The 19,890-nt window shown below is 39.4% G+C and overlaps 1 protein-coding gene across 1 annotated transcript; it reads right to left on the bottom strand.

Annotated features, from left to right (window-relative positions):
* Positions 1–1,465: 1,465 nt before the first annotated feature.
* LOC137075894 (GTPase IMAP family member 8-like) lies at positions 1,466–19,576 on the bottom strand. Its single transcript, XM_067444845.1, has 4 exons — positions 19,493–19,576; positions 18,979–19,035; positions 7,592–8,545; positions 1,466–3,489 (listed from the first exon to the last, which is right to left on the bottom strand). The coding sequence occupies exons 1-4, from the start codon at positions 19,512–19,514 to the stop codon at positions 1,562–1,564; spliced, it is 2,961 nt and encodes a 986-aa protein (XP_067300946.1). The 5' UTR covers positions 19,515–19,576; the 3' UTR covers positions 1,466–1,561.
* Positions 19,577–19,890: the final 314 nt, after the last annotated feature.

The following is a 19,890-nucleotide window of genomic DNA, read 5'->3' as shown; positions in this document are numbered from 1 at the left end:
TCTGAATCTTGCCTTGTGCATTTCTGGATCTTGCCTTGTGCATTTCTGGATCTTGCCTTGTGCATTTCTGGATCTTGCCTTGTGCATTTCTGGATCTTGCCTTGTACATTTCTGGATCTTGCCTTGTGCATTTCTGGATCTTGCCTTGTGCATTTCTGGATCTTGCCTTGTGCATTTCTGGATCTTGCCTTGTGCATTTCTGGATCTTGCCTTGTACATTTCTGGATCTTGCCTTGTACATTTCTGAATCTTGTCTTGTGCATTTCTGGATCTTGCCTTGTACATTTCTGGATCTTGCCTTGTGCATTTCTGGATCTTGCCTTGTGCATTTCTGGATCTTGTCTTGTGCATTTCTGAATCTTGCCTTGTGCATTTCTGGATCTTGCCTTGTACATTTCTGGATCTTGCCTTGTACATTTCTGAATCTTGCCTTGTGCATTTCTGAATCTTGCCTTGTGCATTTCTGAATCTTGCCTTGTGCATTTCTGGATCTTGCCTTGTGCATTTCTGGATCTTGCCTTGTGCATTTCTGGATCTTGCCTTGTGCATTTCTGGATCTTGCCTTGTGCATTTCTGGATCTTGCCTTGTGCATTTCTGAATCTTGCCTTGTACATTTCTGAATCTTGTCTTGTACATTTCTGGATCTTGCCTTGTACATTTCTGGATCTTGCCTTGTGCATTTCTGGATCTTGCCTTGTACATTTCTGGATCTTGCCTTGTACATTTCTGAATCTTGTCTTGTGCATTTCTGGATCTTGCCTTGTACATTTCTGGATCTTGCCTTGTGCATTTCTGGATCTTGCCTTGTACATTTCTGGATCTTGCCTTGTGCATTTCTGGATCTTGCCTTGTACATTTCTGGATCTTGCCTTGTGCATTTCTGGATCTTGAGCGCATTTTTTTATTTTCTTTGCATTTCTGAATTTTGTGTGTATTTATGAATGTTTTGTGCATTTGTGTATCCTGTGTGTGTATTTATGAATCCTGTGTGTGCATATGTGAATGTAGGGTGTGTATTTATCTTTATTGATACTGATTTAGCTCCATAATTGAGGGGAATCGATCATTTGAATATTCTCCAGGGTTTCTACTGATACAAAGCCATTTGCTAATCATTGAAGTAACCCTTTATTTATACTTTTGAGTATATCTCGATCAAAAGATTGAGTACAAGTATAGGCCAAATATATTTTCTGTCAGTGTAAGTCAAGTATACTTAAGTGCAATTTTAATATATTTCTGAGAATTACATATAAAACGTGGACTGAAAGTTTAAAACACATCTTTTCCGTAAGGTTTAGAGGGAACATCTGCAGGAAAAACATTATTTTCTCTGGAATAAAAAACAGAATAGATAAAAACATTTGATAATTTTATTAAATACTGCTTTAGAAGTATTCAACATGGAAATGTCATTGTCAGCTGTACAACGAGTTTTTGTAATGTTCTAATGTTCTAACAGTTCTAATCAAATAACATCCCATTGGTCATTCAGGTTAATAACTAAAATACATTAAACCAGAAGCATTAATACTGTCTGTCATTTGACACTGATGTTTATCACAGAATGGCGCAGTAGGATCTGTTATTTAGTCTTTCGATTTCTTGCCGTAGCTCTTTTATCTCTTCTTCTTTCTGCTCGTGCAGTTCTTCCAGTAGTTTATGTTGTTCCTGTCGTTCCTCCAGCATCTGCTGGATCTGCTGAACGTGCTGTTGCTCTTTTCTCTCTCTGAAATCTGTCCGTTCTGCTTGTCTTCTGGCCTCTTCTTCATGACTCTTCTTCATGACTCTTATTTCCTCTTCATGCTTCTGTTTCATTTCATCTCGCTCTTTTTCTTCTCTTTCTTTTCTCTCCTTCTCCTCTTCTTCTCTTCTCTTGATCTCCTCTTCTTGTTCTCGTTTCACATCATCAATCATTTTCGTCCATCTGTTTCTCTCTTCCTCTCGTCTCTCATCATCTTCTTGTTTTCTTCTCTTCCACTCCTCTTCTCTCTCTCGTTCCAGTCGTTCATAATGGCTTTTCATTTCATGTCTCTTTTCCTCATATTCTCTCTCTTTCTCTTCTCTTTCTCTTCTCTGTTTCTGTCTCTCTTCCTCTATCTTCTGTCTTTCTTCTTCTCTTTCTCTTTCAAATCTCTTTCTCATTATCTCCAGTTCTTCTTGTTTTTCTCTCAGCTCTTTCTCATGTTTCTCCTTTCTCTGTCTTTCTTCTTCCTCTCGTTCTCTCATCTGTCGCTTCTTTTCATCCTCCCACTCTCTCTGCTGTTGTTTGAGTTCCTCTTGAATCTCTTTTCTGTCATTTTCAGCCTCTTTTATTCTCCTTCTCCATCTCTGTCTCTCCTCCTCTTCTTCTTCATTCCTCCTTTGCTTCTGCAAATCTCTCCTCTTTATTTCCTCTTCATATCTCATCTGTAACTCTGCTATAATATGCTCATGGTCATTTCTCATCGTTTCTAGATCTCGTCTGTATTTCTCTTCTCGTTTTCTATCTTCTTCTTCTCTTTCTTTCTGCTGTTTTTCATACTGTAATCTTTGATTTTCAATCTCTGTCTTTAAATCCTCTATTTTTTTCTGATGTTCAGCTCTTTTCTGTTTTTCCTCTTCTAATCGTTTCTGGTTTTCAGTCTCTTGTTTCATTTGTTCTCTTTTCTCTTTTTCTTCAAACTCTTTTCTGAGTTTTTCCTCTTTTTCTCTCAGTTGTTTCTGTGTTTTCATCCTCTCTTCATCAGCTCTTTGTTTCTCTTCCTCGAGACTCTTCATCATGTTTTTCATTTCCATCTCATATTTGGTATTTAAAGCCTCATGTTGATCCTGAACTTCTTTCTCGTTCATTATTTCCTTCATTCTCTTTTTAATGGACATCTCTGCCTCCTCAAATATGCTGTTAGTGAAGAATCGACCCTCATTTGTGTCTTTCAGCTCTTCTATCATGTTTAACAGCCGAATCACTTGAGTTCTGTCTCGTTTTTCTCTGTTATTGAAAGCCAGGAATCGGTTTCCACAATCTCTGATCAGTTTCTCGAGTTCAGCAGACTTACTTCTGTTCACATAATCTTCTACAGACTCATCCCCGAGTCCGTCTCCTCCAGTGAACAGAACGATGCTGAACTGAGCAGTTTCTGGACCAAAGATCCTCTTGATCAGATCCACAGTGTCCATCTCATCTCTATGAAATCTTCCCAAACTCACCACAATGACGAACACATGAGGTCCATGTGCTGACATTGAAATGCATTTCATTAGGTTTTCTATCACCTGATCATTTGGCAATGTCATGTCAAAGAGACCTGGAGTATCAACAACCGCCACTGATCGACCATCAGCTTCAGAAACTCCCTTCTGACAGTCAGTCGTCACTGAGCTCATGCTCAGCTGACTCACAAACTCATCTCTTCCCAGAATACTGTTTCCTGTTGCACTCTTTCCACTTCCTGTCCTCCCGATCAGCACAATCCTCAACGGCTCCAGATCATCTTTAGCCTCAGCACCTGAAAATCATGGTGGAATATTTTTATATATAAATATAAGACAGGTTTAAACATGGTGTTTTTCAAACAACATCTATATCAATACCAAGTGGAATCAGACATTTATGTTTAGATGCATTGTTTTCTATTTATATGTGTATAAGAACATCCAATCTGTGTCTCCTGTTACACTATATTGCCAAGTTGTCTGACGCCTGCCTTTACATGCACATGAGCTTAAATGCCATCCCATTGAAAAACAACCCTACCCCTCCACCAAACTTTACACATGACACAATGCAGTTAGCTAATTACTGTACTTCTGGTATACTAAACCCAGACTCATCTAATTCTCTGTCTTCTTCCAACAAGGGAAGGGCAGACATCTTAGTTACATAGCTATGTCTTGAACTGAGGACGACTTTGGAGTCATTAAACCCAAACTCAAGGCAGAAAGTGTTCACGGAGAGCGCTTTCAAATCGCCCACTCGCTTAACCGATGTTAGAAGCAGGAGTGCGGTTTCAACGAGTGGCCTCAAGTCAGCCGACTAAAGCTGCTCGAATGGGGGTCCCCTGAGGACCGTGGATAGGTCCCATTGGGGTTTAGAGGGGGGACGAGGTGGGTTCAACCTCCTGGTCCCTTTGAGGAAGTGTAGGACTAAGTCATTTCTTCCTAAGAATTGGCTGGCCACAAGAGCATGGAAGGCTGCTATGGCTGCCACATATATTTTGAGCATGGAGGGGGTTCTGTAGCCCTTGTAAATTAGAAAGTACCAGCGAAACTTCACATAAATAGGGGTCTTGGTTTCAACCTGAGCACCAGCTGGTGAACACTGACCATTTAAGGGTGAAGAGGTGCCTTGTGGATGGAGCTGTAGCCTCAGTGATAGCTTTTAGGACACTTTCTGGGAGATCCCTTGGTACCCGTTGAGGGGCCATACATGGAGGGCCCACAAGTTGGGACTGGGGGTGTGAGACTGTCCTGTTCCCCTTGAGTGAGCAGGTCCTCCCACGGGGTATTGGCTAAGGAGCTGCTCAGAGCAGATGCATCAACTCTGGAAACCGTGTTTGGGTCCGCCAAAGAGGAGCTATTAGGAGGACCTCCCGCTTGTTTTCCCTGATCTGTTCGATGGCCTGTGGGAGCATTGAAACCGGAGGAAATGCATAAAAGGAAGGACTGGGCAATTTGTGTGCCAGTGTGTCCCTGTTCTCTCGAAAAGAATGTTGGGCACTGAAAGTTGTCTTCTTAGGCAAAGAGGTCGACCTCTGCCTTCCCAAAGATACTCCAGATTAGCTGAACCGTCTAGGGGTTTGATTGATTGACTTTGATTGACCTTTTATTATCCCAAAGGAAATTTGTCTTGGACACATACAAAAACACTGTCTGCTGTATAAAAATAAATAAATAAATAAATAAATAATAATAAATACGTAAATAAATAAATGCATGAATGTCACTTGTACACACGCACTTTACACACACGCACACAATATCTGCAATACATATACAAACTACAATCAAACAACCAACTGCACATTGCCCTTTAAACTACAGTTCTAAAATTTAAAATACATCTCAGAGGTAACCTTAATGCTTATTTAAGGCTATAATAGACAGGGGTACAAAGGAGTTCTTAAAGCGGTTGAGTCTGCACTTAGGGACTCTAAAGCGTCTTCCCGAGGGAAGTAGCTGGTACTCATGATGAAGGATATGAGTGGGGTCAGATATAATTTTTTGGGCCTGTCTGATAACTGTTTCATCATAGACGGCCTGAAGTGTGTGATGCTGCTCAACTCCCATGATTTTCATGGCTCTCAGTGTTAGCCGTGTAATCTGGGCTTTCAACTGTACATTGAGGTTGCCAAACCAAGCTGCGATGCCATATCTCATAATGCTCTCAATTACAGCATGGTAAAAAAGAAACAACACTTTCTGCTGAACACCAAAAACCCTGAGCCTACGAAGAAAATGTAATCGTTGTTGGACCCTAGTACAGATACTTTCTATATGGACACTCCATGTCAGTTTACTGTCAATGAATATGCCCAAATATCTGTAAGAGTCAACTTGGACTATATTCTGATCATTGATGACCATTAGTGAATGGTCACCAATGGATTTGGGGTCGAACACCATCTCCATTGTTTTCTTAATATTGATTGTAAGGGAGTGTTTGTCACACCACTGAACAAAATTCTGGATCTCATGTTTATATGCTATTAAATCCGTTGTGTCTGATATTAAACTCAGGATAGCTGTGTCATCAGAGAATTTAATCATGTAGTTGTTAGCAGTCCTGCATGTACATTCATTAGTGTACAGTGTGAACAGGACTGGGGAACTAACACATCCTTGAGGGGCGCCAGTGCTGATGGTCATAGGTTCAGACAACGTCCCATTTATCCTGACATGCTGACTACGATTGGTCAGAAATGAATGGTACCACCTAATAATGAATGGGTTGACACTCAACCGCTGCAGTGTCTGTAAGAGAACATGGGGCTGCAATGTATTAAAGGCTGAGGTAAAGTCCACAAACAGTAATCTAGCGTAGGCTCTAGGGTTCTCAAGATGTTTAGTCACTAGATGCACTATACTGTTGATCGCATCATCAGTGCCTCTCTGTCGTTTGTAAGCGAACTGGAAAGGATCTAACTGTGGGCCTACATCCATCTGTAATTTGCGCACAATGAGCTTTTCCATACACTTCATTACAACAGAAGTTAAAGCAATGGGTCTGAAATCATTATTCTCCAGTGGGTGGGATTTCTTAGGGACCGGTGTTATGATTGCCTTTTTCCATTGTGTGGGTACAGTGTGAGAGTGTAGGGACCTCTGGAAGATAGGACACCATGCAGGCGTCAGTTCATCTGCAAATGTTCTTAGTAGAAAAGCAGAAATGCCATCCGGGCCTGTTGCTTTATTTACATTGATTTGCTTAAAAACCTTATTGATGGATTTATTGTTGATCTCAAGCCTATCAGCATCATCAATAGCAACACTATCAAGCACCATGTCACATTCCGCTGAGACATTATGAATGTCAAACCTCCCATAAAAATAGTTCAATTCATTAGCTTTAGCCAGTTCATCCCCAACATGTAAATATTTCCTTGTGGGTTTCATGTTAGTAACGGTTTTCATTGAGTCCCATAATTGTTTTGAGTTCATTTTTTGGAGGTTTACCTCTATCGACTCCCTATGATGTTCCTTCGCTTCCCTGAGCCTCTGGTTCAACTCCCTTTGTACAGTTTTAAGTTGTAAAAGTGGAGAGACCGATCCCTAGGGGGAATGTCGTCTCGGGACAGCATGCCAGCTCCCTGGTTCAATTTATTGGGTACATGCACTGCTCTTAATGAGCACAGGTTGGCCTGTGCCCATAGCAGGAGGTGCTTAGCCATGGTGTACAAGAGAGCAGCTCTGTATGAGAGGCAGGTAACTAATTTTCCAGTGTGGTTCTATTCACACAATGCAGAATTTCCGAGGATATGGTAGTGAGTCCTGTAAATGTACAGGTGTGAGTTCAGCTATAGAATGCAACTGTAAACAACCGAACGGTGTTTGAACCTAAGCATGTTAAGGACTCAAATACAGGACTGACAACTGTATCCTGCTGCTGTGTGAATGGGCTGTAAGACACAGGCGAAGCACCTACAGAGCTGTGACTCCATCTGTCAGTTTAATGTTGTTCTTTCACTCAAGGATAGAAAGAAGCTTAAACTGAGCAATGCCATACTGTTCGTGAAGATGTGGAAGCTCCATTTTGGAGTGGTTTTGAACCACCCGCAAAACCCCAAAACACATTTATGCCAGAATATGAAAAAAATGAAATAAAATTGTACAGCAAAGTATGTGTATATGAGTATACTATTCTTATGATGAAACTGACGTCACTCACACTGTACACAAACCCTAGCATGTGTGTACAAGCGGAAGGATAATTTAGGCTTTAGTTTGAGCGGTTTATCAGTGTTTTCAGCCTGTGAGAGCATGAGTGTCGAGATGTTTTGAGACTCATAATCAGTTCATATTCTCAGACCAGCAAGAGCGGATGATGCTAGATTACAGATTATCTCAAAATAACTAAAAAACTGGAACCCAAATATTATAATCTCTACTCACTGTGTGTGTGTCCAGTTACTGCAGTTTGATGTCGTTTGATGAGTTTGTGTTGCTCTTGTTTTAGTTTCTTTTCATCTCCTCTCATCTTTTCCTCCAGTTTCTGTTTCTTCCATTCATCTTGTTCTCTGTTTATCTCCTCGTGGATTCCTCTCTCTTTCTCTTTTATTTGTGTTCTATATTCTTCTTCTCTTCTCTTTCTTTCTTTGTCCCAATTCTGTCTTTCTTCCTCCATCATCTTCTTCATTCTCTCTTTCTCTTCTTCTAGTTTCCTCATCTCTTCTCCTCTTTCTCTGAATCTGTCGATCAGAATCTCCATCTGTTGTTCTAGTCCTTCTCGGTCCATCTGTTTGTAGAACATCTCATATGAGTAGAAACCCCCTCTGTTTGCCTTCACCATGGTGTCTATCTTCTGCAGTAGGTCACACACCTGTGTTCGGTCTTCAGGCTCATTATTATTGAACACATGGTATCTGTTTCCACATGCTTCAGTCAGCTTCATCAAAGAAGGTATATTTTCCAGATGCTCTTCAATATTTCTGTCTTCTAGATAATCTCCTCTGGTGAAGAGCAGCATGGTGTACATTAAAGACTTGTCATCGAACATCTCTTGGATGATCTTCACTGATTGTTGCTCTTCGTCATTGAATCGTCCTAAATTGAACACAATGATGAGTACATGCGGTCCAGGCAGGACCATGGGGATGCAGTTGCTGATTTCTCTTTGGATCTCCTCATTACTAAGCTCAGTATTATAAACTCCTGGAGTGTCGATCACAGTGATGTGTCGGCCATTGACTTCAGCTGATTCTCTCAGACACTCGAAAGTGACTGATTCTGGAGACCTTCCTGTTGGAAACACGTTTCTTCCAAAGATTGTGTTTCCTGTCGCACTCTTCCCAGATCCACTTCTTCCCAGCAGCACAATCCTCAGTTCATCTTCGTTTTCTCCAGAAACTGACAATCCAAAAGATTAAAATAGCATTTAAAAAAAACATACTGAAATAAAAGCGTCCTCATTCTTTCAAATGACAAGATCCACAGGGTATGGGGAAAGTTGTGCCACTTTTCACTGGTTTCATTATTTTGATGAGTAATTTTTTTTTAAACCAATTCAAAGTGAAAGTGTTGTGTAACTAATTTTTATTTTGCATAGCTATAATACTTTTATAAGCTTTGGCACAACTTACCCCACACCTGTAGTGAAATGATGAGTGAGTTCAGCCAGATATCAGAGATATTTGTTGTGTCATACATTTATGTAAATGTGACCAGTCACGGAAAGTAGGGACACAAGTCGGTTCTGGGATATTTTGAGTTATTCACAGATTCTGTAAGTGTAGCTTTCCAATGATGTACAACACATGGAAATCTGATAATATTTGGAGAGGTTTTGGCCATTTGAATGTAGGCATTTAACAAAATTTAAACTGGAGAAAACGGCCTCTAAAGATTGTGCAGTTCTCACCTGTTCTCTCCTGCTGGGAGTGACAATAGGGCTCATTTACATCTCATTTAGATAAGCCACACCCCCTGTAAAGCTGCATGGGGTAATGTTTTTTTTAGCAAGTGATACGATTCTAACGATTACAATTAAAGGTTCTGTTCTTCACGATTCCATCTTTCAAACTTTAGTTAGTGTGTAATGTTGCTGTTAGTGCATAAATAATACCTGTATAATTGTAAAGCTCAAAGTTCAATGCCAAGCGAGATATTTTATTTAACAGAATAATAATAATAATAATAATAATAATAATAAGTTTTATTTATATAGCGCCTTTCCAGAGCTCAAGGACACTTTACAATAAACAAACAACAATAAAGCCAAATGACAGAGTAGACAGAACAACAGTAGGCAATTGATAGTGCAAGTATAATAATACAGAAATCAGAGTGAGAAAAAAAAAAAAAAAAAAAAAATCATCTTTAAGACCTATAACATTCAGAAAAGAGGTGTGTTTTGAGCATGGATTTGAAATCAGACATAGTGGCAACAAAACGGAGTGGTCGGGGTAGAGAGTTCCATAATTTGGGTGCTATTACACTGAATGATCTGCCCCCATTGAAGCAAGGCGATGGCGAGGGACAACGAGAAAGTTGGAATCAGCAGATCGTAGAGAGCGAGTAGGGTTGAAGGGGAGAAGCAAGTTACAGAGGTAAGGGGGAGCAAGGCCGTGCAGAGACTTAAAAGTGAGAAGAAGAATTTTGAATTTAATACGGTAAGACACAGGAAGCCAGTGAAGATCATGCAGAATTGGGGAAATATGAGCAGAACGTTTGGTGTGTGTGAGTAGTCTGGCAGCAGAGTTCTGAATATATTGTAATTTTGAAATGGAGCTAGCTGGTAGGCCAATGAAAAGTGCATTGCAGTAATCAAGACGTGATGTGACAAACGCATGGATGAGTGTTTCAGCATCAGAGATACTGATAAAGGGACAGAGCTGAGCGATACGACGCAGATGAAAGAATGCTAATTTGGTGACGGAATGAATGTGAGAGTGGAAAGATAAAGAGGAATCAAAAATTACACCAAGATTTTTAACAGTAGTAGATGGTTTGATAAGAGTGCCAGCGGTCTCACAGGTGAAGTTGGTGGGAATTTTATTAGTGAGTGATGAAGGTCCAGTGAAAATAATCTCAGTTTTGTCCATGTTGAGTTTTAGAAAATTTGAATGAAGCCAATGTTTTATTTCATGTACACAAGCAGAGATTTTGTCGGTTGTGAATGATAAAGTGGATGTACAGGTAGTGTATAATTGAATGTCGTCAGCGTAAAAATGATATTTAAAACCATGACGGCGTAGGATCTCACCAAGAGGTGTGATATAGATTATAAATAATAGTGGCCCAAGAACGGATCCCTGAGGGACACCTTGCTTCAGGGGGACAGTGGGTGAGCGGAAATTCTGAAGAGAAACGTAGAACAGTCTGTCAGAGAGATAGGAGGAGAACCAGGAAAGAGCAGCACCAGAAATACCCTTTCAAAGCCTACAGCGAGCGGCCGGTTTGAACTACAGCGCTGCACTTCCTGCTGTGATGACGGCACTAGAACCGTTTGTTGACTCCGCCCACAAGAACACGCAAAATAGGGGGCGTGGTCTCGCTGCTCTCCCGCGTGGAGAAGAGCGCATTCAGCGCTTGCATCGCCCCGTTATGGTAAGAGGCGGGACCTTTCCGGGCAAAGTGCGCTAAGCTGCTGTCCAATCACAACACGGGAAGCGCTGGCCCAATCAGAACTCGTTATGTCACTGGCCTCACTGTTTTAATTGTTCCAGCTATCCAGCCGCTAAACACTTCCACAATAAACTCCACGAAGGTGCGTTTTATGAAGTTTAATCATGAAATGTACCTTCGTGGAGTTTATTGTGGAAGTGTTTAGCGGCTGGAACAATTAAAACAGTGAGGCCAGTGACAGTGAAAAGATATTGCATTTCAAAGGGCTCTGATAGGCATGGTGAAGCTGGATGTCTGCAACCACATGGAGCACCTTGCACAACTCAAGCACTCAAGAAATATGGCCTACTTCCTCTTTTAAACAGGAAGCCATAAGAAAACTAAGGGAAACTCAGAAATAAGTATCAAAATAAAAGTCCTTGTATAAACCAAAGTTTTAAAGTCCAGCACATCTGAAATCATCAGGCCGTTTGTAGGACAGAGGAAACAGCGCTGTACAGATAAGGCAATTGTGTGAAAAATACTGTTTTTTTACACAGGAAACATTAACTCATGTTATATTGCACACTGTAAACATAATCAAAGCTTCAAAAACACGCAAGTAATGAGCCACCGGAGGTTTTAGTCAGCCAGTACAGCAGAAGTAGCAAATAGCCAACAGCTGGCCTTGTTGGTTAATATAATGCCAGACAGTGTTAGAAATATTGGTGCTGATTTATTCATAATTAAAATTCAAATGTTCGTTTTGGTTTTAAAATCGTACTTATTCTGTCGTTGTGACAGATGTGTTTTAGGAAAAAAACAAACCAATCTTAGTGACTTTGTGTGCAACAAGAAGATACTCACCCTGCAGCAATGTGCACAATTGACAGAGAATGTTTTAAGCATGCTAGTGAAAGACATGAGACCACTCTCGATGGTGGAAGGAGCAGGTTTCCAACAAATTATAAAGTCATTCAATCCAGGTTACACCATCCCCTCTAGAACACATTTTGCAAAGTTGTTGGAAATACAATGTCACAGTGGATCAAGTGAAATCAATTATCTCAGCCGTGGAATTGACTGGCAAATGGAGTCAATTTGCCTCTCTACTATGCCGTTAGAGGAGAGATATACTGCACAAAATATTGCAGGCTGGCTGGAAGAAATATTGGACAAATTTGAAATTCTTCCTAATAAAATGTCTGCTATTGTGCATGACAATGGGGCCAGCATTGTGGCGGCTGCTCGACTACTGGAGGAGAAATATGGATGGGGCTCTCTCAGATGCACTGGTCATACATTGCAGCTTGTTCTCACCTCTGCTCTTAAACACCAGACCATTGCCAAAGCGGTTGCAGCTTCACGATGCCTTGTTGAGCATTTTAAAAGAAGTGATCTTGCATCCACCAAACTGAAGCAAAAACAACAACAAACAGGCACAACTGAACACAAACTAATCCAAGATATTAGTACTAGATGGAGCAGTACTTATCACATGATTAGTTGTCTGCTTGAGCAACGGTGGCCTGTTACTGCAACGCTGTTGGACCTAAACAGGCAAGCAATATTTAGACTTAAAACCAGACCAGTGGAGCCTAATTGAAGAACTTTCCACAGCCTTTTGACTGTGCCACAGAGTACATGAGTGGTGAAAAATACACTACAATTTCCTCTGTGCCACCATTGGTAAAAGGATTTGTCAAGTCAATATTTTGAAACACAAGGTGCACAAGCGTTCCTTAACACAGCTGTAGAAGAGCTTGAACAATGATGGAAGAGTGAAACCACTTTCTGTGACACATCTCACAACACTGTAATCATTAGTTCTTGCCTGGATCCAAGGTTTTGTAAACTAAAGTTTCTTTCTGCTGAGGACAGCTTCAAAGTTCAAGTCAAAGTCCAAATGAAGGCAGTTGAAATGTGTCCAGCACCACATGCCATCTGACCTATTTAAATCCGAATTTTTCACGTCCAATTTTTCAGTTTTTGATTTGTTAAAAAAGTTTGAAATATCCAATAAATCTCGTTCCACTTTTCTGATTGTGTCCCACTGGTTGTTGATTCTTCACAAAAAAATTACAGTTTCATATCATTATGTTTGAAGCCTGAAATGTGGCAAAAGGTCGCAAAGTTCAAGGGGGCCGGATGCTTTCGCAAGGCACTGTATATATTAATGGAGATATGGAATGATTTACCACATATGACATATTTTAAGTAATATTTAAAAAAAGTTTTAAAATCTTTGAAGGAACATTTAATGGCACAATATGTAGTAAATTGTTGATTTTGACACTTGGAATGATTTTTGGGTTTGCATGTTTCATTGACTTTTTATTGTAGTAGATTTGAGGTAGTAGTGTATTTTTAAGACCTTTAAGACCTCAGAGTAGCCACTGATTATGTACTGGTTAATGGGGATCCAAATAAATAACCTAAAGAAACCTAAAAAAAAAAAAGAAAAGCTTTTACAGCCAATACTAAGGAAACATTTTTTGTAAAAAAAAAAAATGAAACATTTGTAAGTTTTTTTTTTTTTTTAGCAGTTATAGAAACACGCCTTGCCCAACCTCCACCATTTTTGTAGGTGTCCTCAGAGTGTGTCTATACATATCAAATTTGTTCTAGGGCTGCAACTGTCCTGAAGAGTTTAGCTCCAGCTTGTCTCAACACCTGTATGGAAGTTTCTAGTATTTATATTAAGACCTTGATTAGCTGGTAGAGGTGTGTTGAATTGGGGTTTGAGCTAAACTCTGCAGGACAGTGGCCCTCCAGGAGCAGGAATGGCAGTGTTAGTTAAAGTATAAAAATGACCAATGAGCAAAATGTATTGGTTTTCACTTCCTTTCGTAATTTTGACATTTGAACATTATTGTTTAGCTTTCGACCTGGTTTCAAACTTCCTGTAGTCATTTTGTCTCGATCAGACTAGCTGTTTTGAAGATAATCGCAAAAGTTTTGTAAGCACTAAATGACACTGTTACACAAATTATAAGGCATATTTGGTATTGTTGTAGTCAGCAAAGATTCAAGAGTCAAAGGAGGTGACTCCTGTGAAAAACACTGGCTTGAAACTACTCGGGCTCCTTAAGGGCATTGTGCCGGTGATGCGATTATCTGAAGTTTTTTGATATATGCCAATGTTCTCATACACCATCCTGAGCAAAACTGCACCCTGAGCAAAGATAATGCATGGCAATTATTAATATGACAAATGGTTGGATGCAGATATAGCCATTTTCATGATTTTTTTTTTCTGTTACAGCGCCACCAAGTGGCCAAGCATCACTTTTTTTTTCATGTGACCTATATTTGAGCTCATAAATATGTGAACCGAGTTTAGTGAAAATATCTAATTCCGTTCAAAAGTTATAGTCATTTTACTATAAGTGGCCCTGGAGCCATTCACATTTTGGTTCTCCTTAGGGACCATGCATCGAAATTTCTAATTGCTTTCGTAATTATTTATAGTCTCTCTCCAAAGAACATTTCTGCAGTGGTTTGGTTCTTATCAGGGAAAAAACATGGGAGTTGTTTGCAAAAGTAGGTTTTTCAAAAAAAACAAAATATCTCAAAATTTTCGCCTTAAGGGCGAGCAAATCTGAGGTGTGTGTTTTGTCGGCTTGAGCCAAGGATTCCAGTGATATAAGACACTTGAGGCTACGCCCAACGGTTTAGAAGTTATGAGCGTTTCATACTTTTGCTCGCTGTAGCGCCCCCGTCAGGCCGATCGGGGCGTGCCTCGGTGAAGTAGGTAGTCGTTGTGAGTACCACCAGCCCTGAAAGTTTCAAGTCTCTACGAGTTACGGTTTGGTCTGCCCAATCAGTTTTAGATGGAGAATGATGCATCATGGGAAAATAAACAAAAACAATAGGGTTACAGCTTGAACCCCTAATAAAAAGGGCATAAAAGGGTCTAAAAAAGCCTGTAAAAAAAAAAACTATGGGGTCTCAGAGCTTGATTTTTGGGCTGCTGGTTACAAAAACTTTATCGGGGGCTCTGACATGCACTTTGTTCGGGGGGGAGCGTTCGATTTTCACATTTTCAGCTCATTTATCATGGAAATGTGGTGTTTTTTTTTTTACATTTTAAACTGTAATACTGATGGCCCGATCTCTGTAAAAGTTTGCATGCTTCTTTAGAGCAATATGATGCACGTGCTCAGCTAATTTGGTGAAGTTTTGCGCAGAGCAGACCATTTTTCAGCCATTTAAAGGTCCTTTTGCATAAAATAATATAGAGCCTTTTTCACCTTTGTAAGAGTTAAAACACCACTAATGGGCGCTTCTTTGGGATCACGTGGCGGCTCCTCCCACCTGGAACGTTTCGGCGGCCCTTGGGGACCATGATCCCAAATCTACACTTTTTTTTGATAATAATTGACATTCAGACTCCAGAGAATCTCGCTGCGCTGGTTTGGTTCCGGTCGGGCCAAAAACCTAGGACTAGTTCGCAAAAGTAGGTTTTTGGAAAAAGGCAAAATAACCCATGGCCGACGCATTCTGATGGACACTGTCCTTAATGGCATCGGATATAGCTCACTATACAATAGACATTTTTAGTCATACAGATATGTGCAAGACATCATTATAAACTATAAACTGTCGACTTTTATTAGTGTATACTTACAAAGGTCGTTGATTCAGAGAGCAGATTATTTTGAATGCACTCACTCCAAACTCTCTTCATTTAAAAAATGTTGTTTATTAAACACAAAGTTTTTCATTTTAAAATAATTTCTAAATATTCAGTTCATATTTCTAACAAACGAAATTCAAAGCCAAAATAATGAAAAAGAAAGAAAACCTTTGAGTTACCACCATGCAAATTCAAACAATTCCTTCTTATCATGTGAATGAATGTGTGGATAATAAGGCTGTTGCGGTGCTGGGATAACACACACTTACCAACATACGCTGCAGACTTCTAGGAATGACCTATCAGAGGGAAAAATGTTTTGGACGCATAACAGCGGTTAATGGAAACGCCGTCATTTCGCAATAGTTTTTTATCGCCATTAAGCAGCCTAAATATCACAAAGGTTTTGTGCAAATCTGTAATGGAAACCTGGGCCCGTATTTATCAAATATCTTAGAATTACTCAGAGAAAACTGCTAAGAATTGACTTAAGAGTAAAAAAATTCTTGGCTCAAAGCTGCGCTTAAAAGTTAGTTATCAAGCGTCCCAATCATACTTTAAGTGACGTGTAGGACTAAATCTGAAGAGCTAGTCTTAGAGTGGATTTACGACACTTTGCTGTGCCACAAACGGGATTTCGGATGATGTCATAGGCATGAACCAATCACTGAAGAGATGTCCTTATTTAAGAATATCATCAGATAAATTCACACTGAATGGTGAAATTCCTAAGAGGAGTTTACATCCAACACACATTTGACAATAAAGAGTTTAAGAGAATACATTATAATATACACATTTTAAATGAAAGATAAAAATGTTTTCATCCATGTAATTATTTTTTTTAAACTGGTGTGCTGTTAAATGACCTGCCTATATATAGCCGAGATTGTTTATATATAATCAGCCACCATGGATTCCAAAAGAAAACCGACATGGCAGGAGGAAGAGGCGATCGCTACTGCTGCTGAATTACTCAAATGTTTTTTATTATTATTATTATAAAACCCAACATTAACCAGCGCTGAAAAAGATGATGTCTGCTCTGTCCAAACGATACTGTTTGATGAACTATTTGTCGTCACACATTTCGAACACATTCTCCCTCTATTGAGAGATTTGCGCACGTCTCTGTCTCCTCAGCGCCATCACTGCCCCTACTGGACACTCCTGACCACTGAGAGACCTCTCGAGCTCTTAAATAACTGGGAGAGGAAGAGGGATTCTTAGCTTTAAGACATTTGATAACTTGCTTTTATACTTAAGTTTGAAAGTAGGAGTAAATGTCATGAATTCTCAGCACTTAAGACTAAAATAGCACTTTGAGAAGCTTGATAAATACGGGCCCTGACTACTAAGACAGCAGTCCAAATTAACTGAAGTGGATTCAGGCCAATAATGTCCAATAATTCGCATGTCCTGCCACTCTTTTTCCGCAGCTAAAGAATCCATCCGTATGTTCTAATTAATGTCTGGAGAAAGCTTCTGGCTACAGCACTGTCTCCCATGCAGAGAGTTCTCTTTTCTTCTCGTGTAGTGAAAGTTACGGACTTTACCCATTTCTCTGCCTTTATCCCCATCAAATGTTACTATTGATAGCCCTTGATATCTTACGGTCCAACTCGTCTGACGCCAGTCTGATGATGAGAATCTGATGGTGGAATGTAATGAAGTACAAATACTTCGTTACTTTACTTAAGTACATTTTTCACGTATCTGTACTTTACTTAAGTAAAATCAATAGTGCATACTTTTTACTTTTACTTCGTTACATTTTGCAGCAATTATTATACTTTCTACTCCACTACATTTCTACAACGTTTCGTTACATTGTCTGATCAGTTTCAGGGCTGGAGATTAAGGCTTGCCCGGATAATAATATATAATGTACGTTATAGCTAATGAACTGACGGTGGCGCTGTTGAGGCTCGCGCAGCCTCTCGAGGAGAAATGGAAACAAATCAGCCCCGCTCACACAAAGAAACTCAGTAACATACTGCATTAAACATTCAAAATGTTTAGTTTTTATATTTTATAACAGTTAAAAAAACACCACATGACACGACCGATGAGTGTAGTTTTCCTGAATACCATCACGACAGAAAACGTGACACTGATTTCATTTGACAGTTTCATAAACAATTCATTAACATCAAGTCACTTACATTTTATTGATTGCTTTATTGCTTTTGTTCTATTTCAGCAGCGAAAATATTTCCACATCCGAACCATAACGTATTGCACAGCAACAGCGTGTTACTGAATCAAAGATTCAATGCCCTGTTCATTAACGACCGCCTCATTTATGAACGAATCCGCCGTTTGAACGAATCGACTCAGTGACTCTCTCATAAGGATTCACCTGCCGCCATCTACTGGTGGATTAGTTAACTTTAGTTAAAATAATCTCATAGCATTATTTAGAGCAGTTGTAATTTTTCAGTGTTAATTATTTAATTTGATTGGTAACAACCCTATTGTATCTTATTCTAATTTAATTCATTAATCATATTTAAGAATATAAAGGGACAGCTGAAGCAAAGCCTATATTTAATAAGATTAGGGGAAAATGTCCTTTATAAAAGGTAAAAATATCATAAATATGAAGATTTAAATACACCAAAGCTGATGAGAATGTTGACCTTTAACTTTGCAGATAAGCAGAACTGTAAGTCAGAATGTGAACTAGACAACAGATGGTCAGAACAATTACACTAACCCAAAACTAACTCAATTAAAACGCCACCGCTCATACTGTTTTCTTCTTTTTAATTATTAGAATTAGACATTAAGAGAATACATTTTTATGCAAGTACTTTTACTTTTATCACTTAAAGTACATTTAAAATCAGGTACTTTTTACTTTTTACTTAAGTAGGGTTGTACTTCTGCTTTTACTAAAGTAAATATATTTCTGGTTACTTGTACTTTTACTTCAGTACTGCGATTCAGTCCTTCCTCCGCCACTGCAAGCCGGCTTATCCAGTATGCAAATACACACAGACAGAGGCCCCTACTGCAAGCCAGCATCTTAGAAAAACAAGCCATTTTAACCTCAAAATGAATGCTTTTAAATATACCAATACTGCCATCTCAAACACAGAGAGGCTTGTTCAAGATTTTAACAAACAGATTCTGCAAAAAAGCGAAAATCCGCTGATAAAATGCTTCTTTCTCCTTTTGCTATACAAGTAGAGCTGCCGACTTGTGTCGCTGGTTTCCGTGAAGGGTCACAAATGAACAATGTGTATATGCCTATATTATTCCATCAGATTAGCATATTGATTCACCCTAATAAACTAATGTTGTTTTTTCTGTGTATGTGTGAGATTATAAAATGACAGCGAATCTTTCAGCTTCATTGCTCTGGAGAACTGTGTTAGTTTAATCATCTACATTTCCTGTGGAACACTGAAGATTGACCTTTGACCTTGTTTATGAACAACTGTATAGTTTGAGTTTTGTATATTTGTATGTTGAACTTTTAAATAGAAACTGAAACATTATCAGGAGCTGCTTTCAAGATCTGAATTTGACAGTTTTATTTCGGAGGGACAGCCCATAATAATCACACTCATCAGGGTTAATCAGCACTTACGGTCAGGTGGTCTCTCTTTGCTCCAATCTCTCCTGAGAGAAGAACCGTGAGCAACACCTGCAGACACAATCGCATTTAATACTGACATTTAAGATACCACACAATAACTTAACTAAATTAACTTTTCTTTCACAAAACATAAATGAACACAAGTAAACCAAGATCAGATTTCTCTAGGAGATGTTACCGCGGTAAAGCACAGATCAGAGATGGAGACCTGAAGATGAGCTTCACATGATGATTGAAGTTATTACACCATCTCTGCTGTACTGTCTTTGTTTTATCAGCTTTATATCAAACCTCAGCCTTCAGTGTGATCAATGCCATTTAGAAAAACACTGTTTTATAATTAATAAGAGTCTATGATACATCAGAAACAAAGAGGCTGCTGATATCTCACCAGCGGCAAACTACCCTCCATACATCATCCACACGTTTCATTTAAACGATCCCGCTGTTGTTTAATAGAGACGGCTGATGTTGAGTCAGCTATGACTAGAGTTCAATCTTTCACCTCTGCTCTCTCTGCTGGCCATGAGGATGCTGTGTTCAGTCTTCAGGTCACTGATCTTCTCTGACTCCTCAGGTCATCGTCCTGTCAGAGATTACACTCGTTCACTAACACACACACATGAGATCACCACACACACTGTGCCCCAAAGACTCATTTACAGATTCATTTTAATATTTTGTGTGGAAGTTGTTTTTTCTTCACATTACACATGTGTAATCGATCTGACAGATATATTATACCCAGTGGTGGGCTGGCAGGGCCATCAGGTGTCTTCTCTGCTGGCCCTGCCAAAATCTAATATATATATATATAATGTTACGATTATATTTCCAGAAAGAGTGTATTTATTTTTTGTGAGGCTGAGCTGTATTTCCCATATGTCATCATCGAAACGCATC

The sequence above is a fragment of the Pseudorasbora parva genome, chromosome 5 (genome assembly GCF_024679245.1).
Source record: "Pseudorasbora parva isolate DD20220531a chromosome 5, ASM2467924v1, whole genome shotgun sequence".
In the NCBI taxonomy this organism is placed as follows: domain Eukaryota; kingdom Metazoa; phylum Chordata; class Actinopteri; order Cypriniformes; family Gobionidae; genus Pseudorasbora; species Pseudorasbora parva.
Note: the sequence above shows the minus strand (reverse complement) of the source record. Positions and strands in the feature narration are given on the sequence as shown.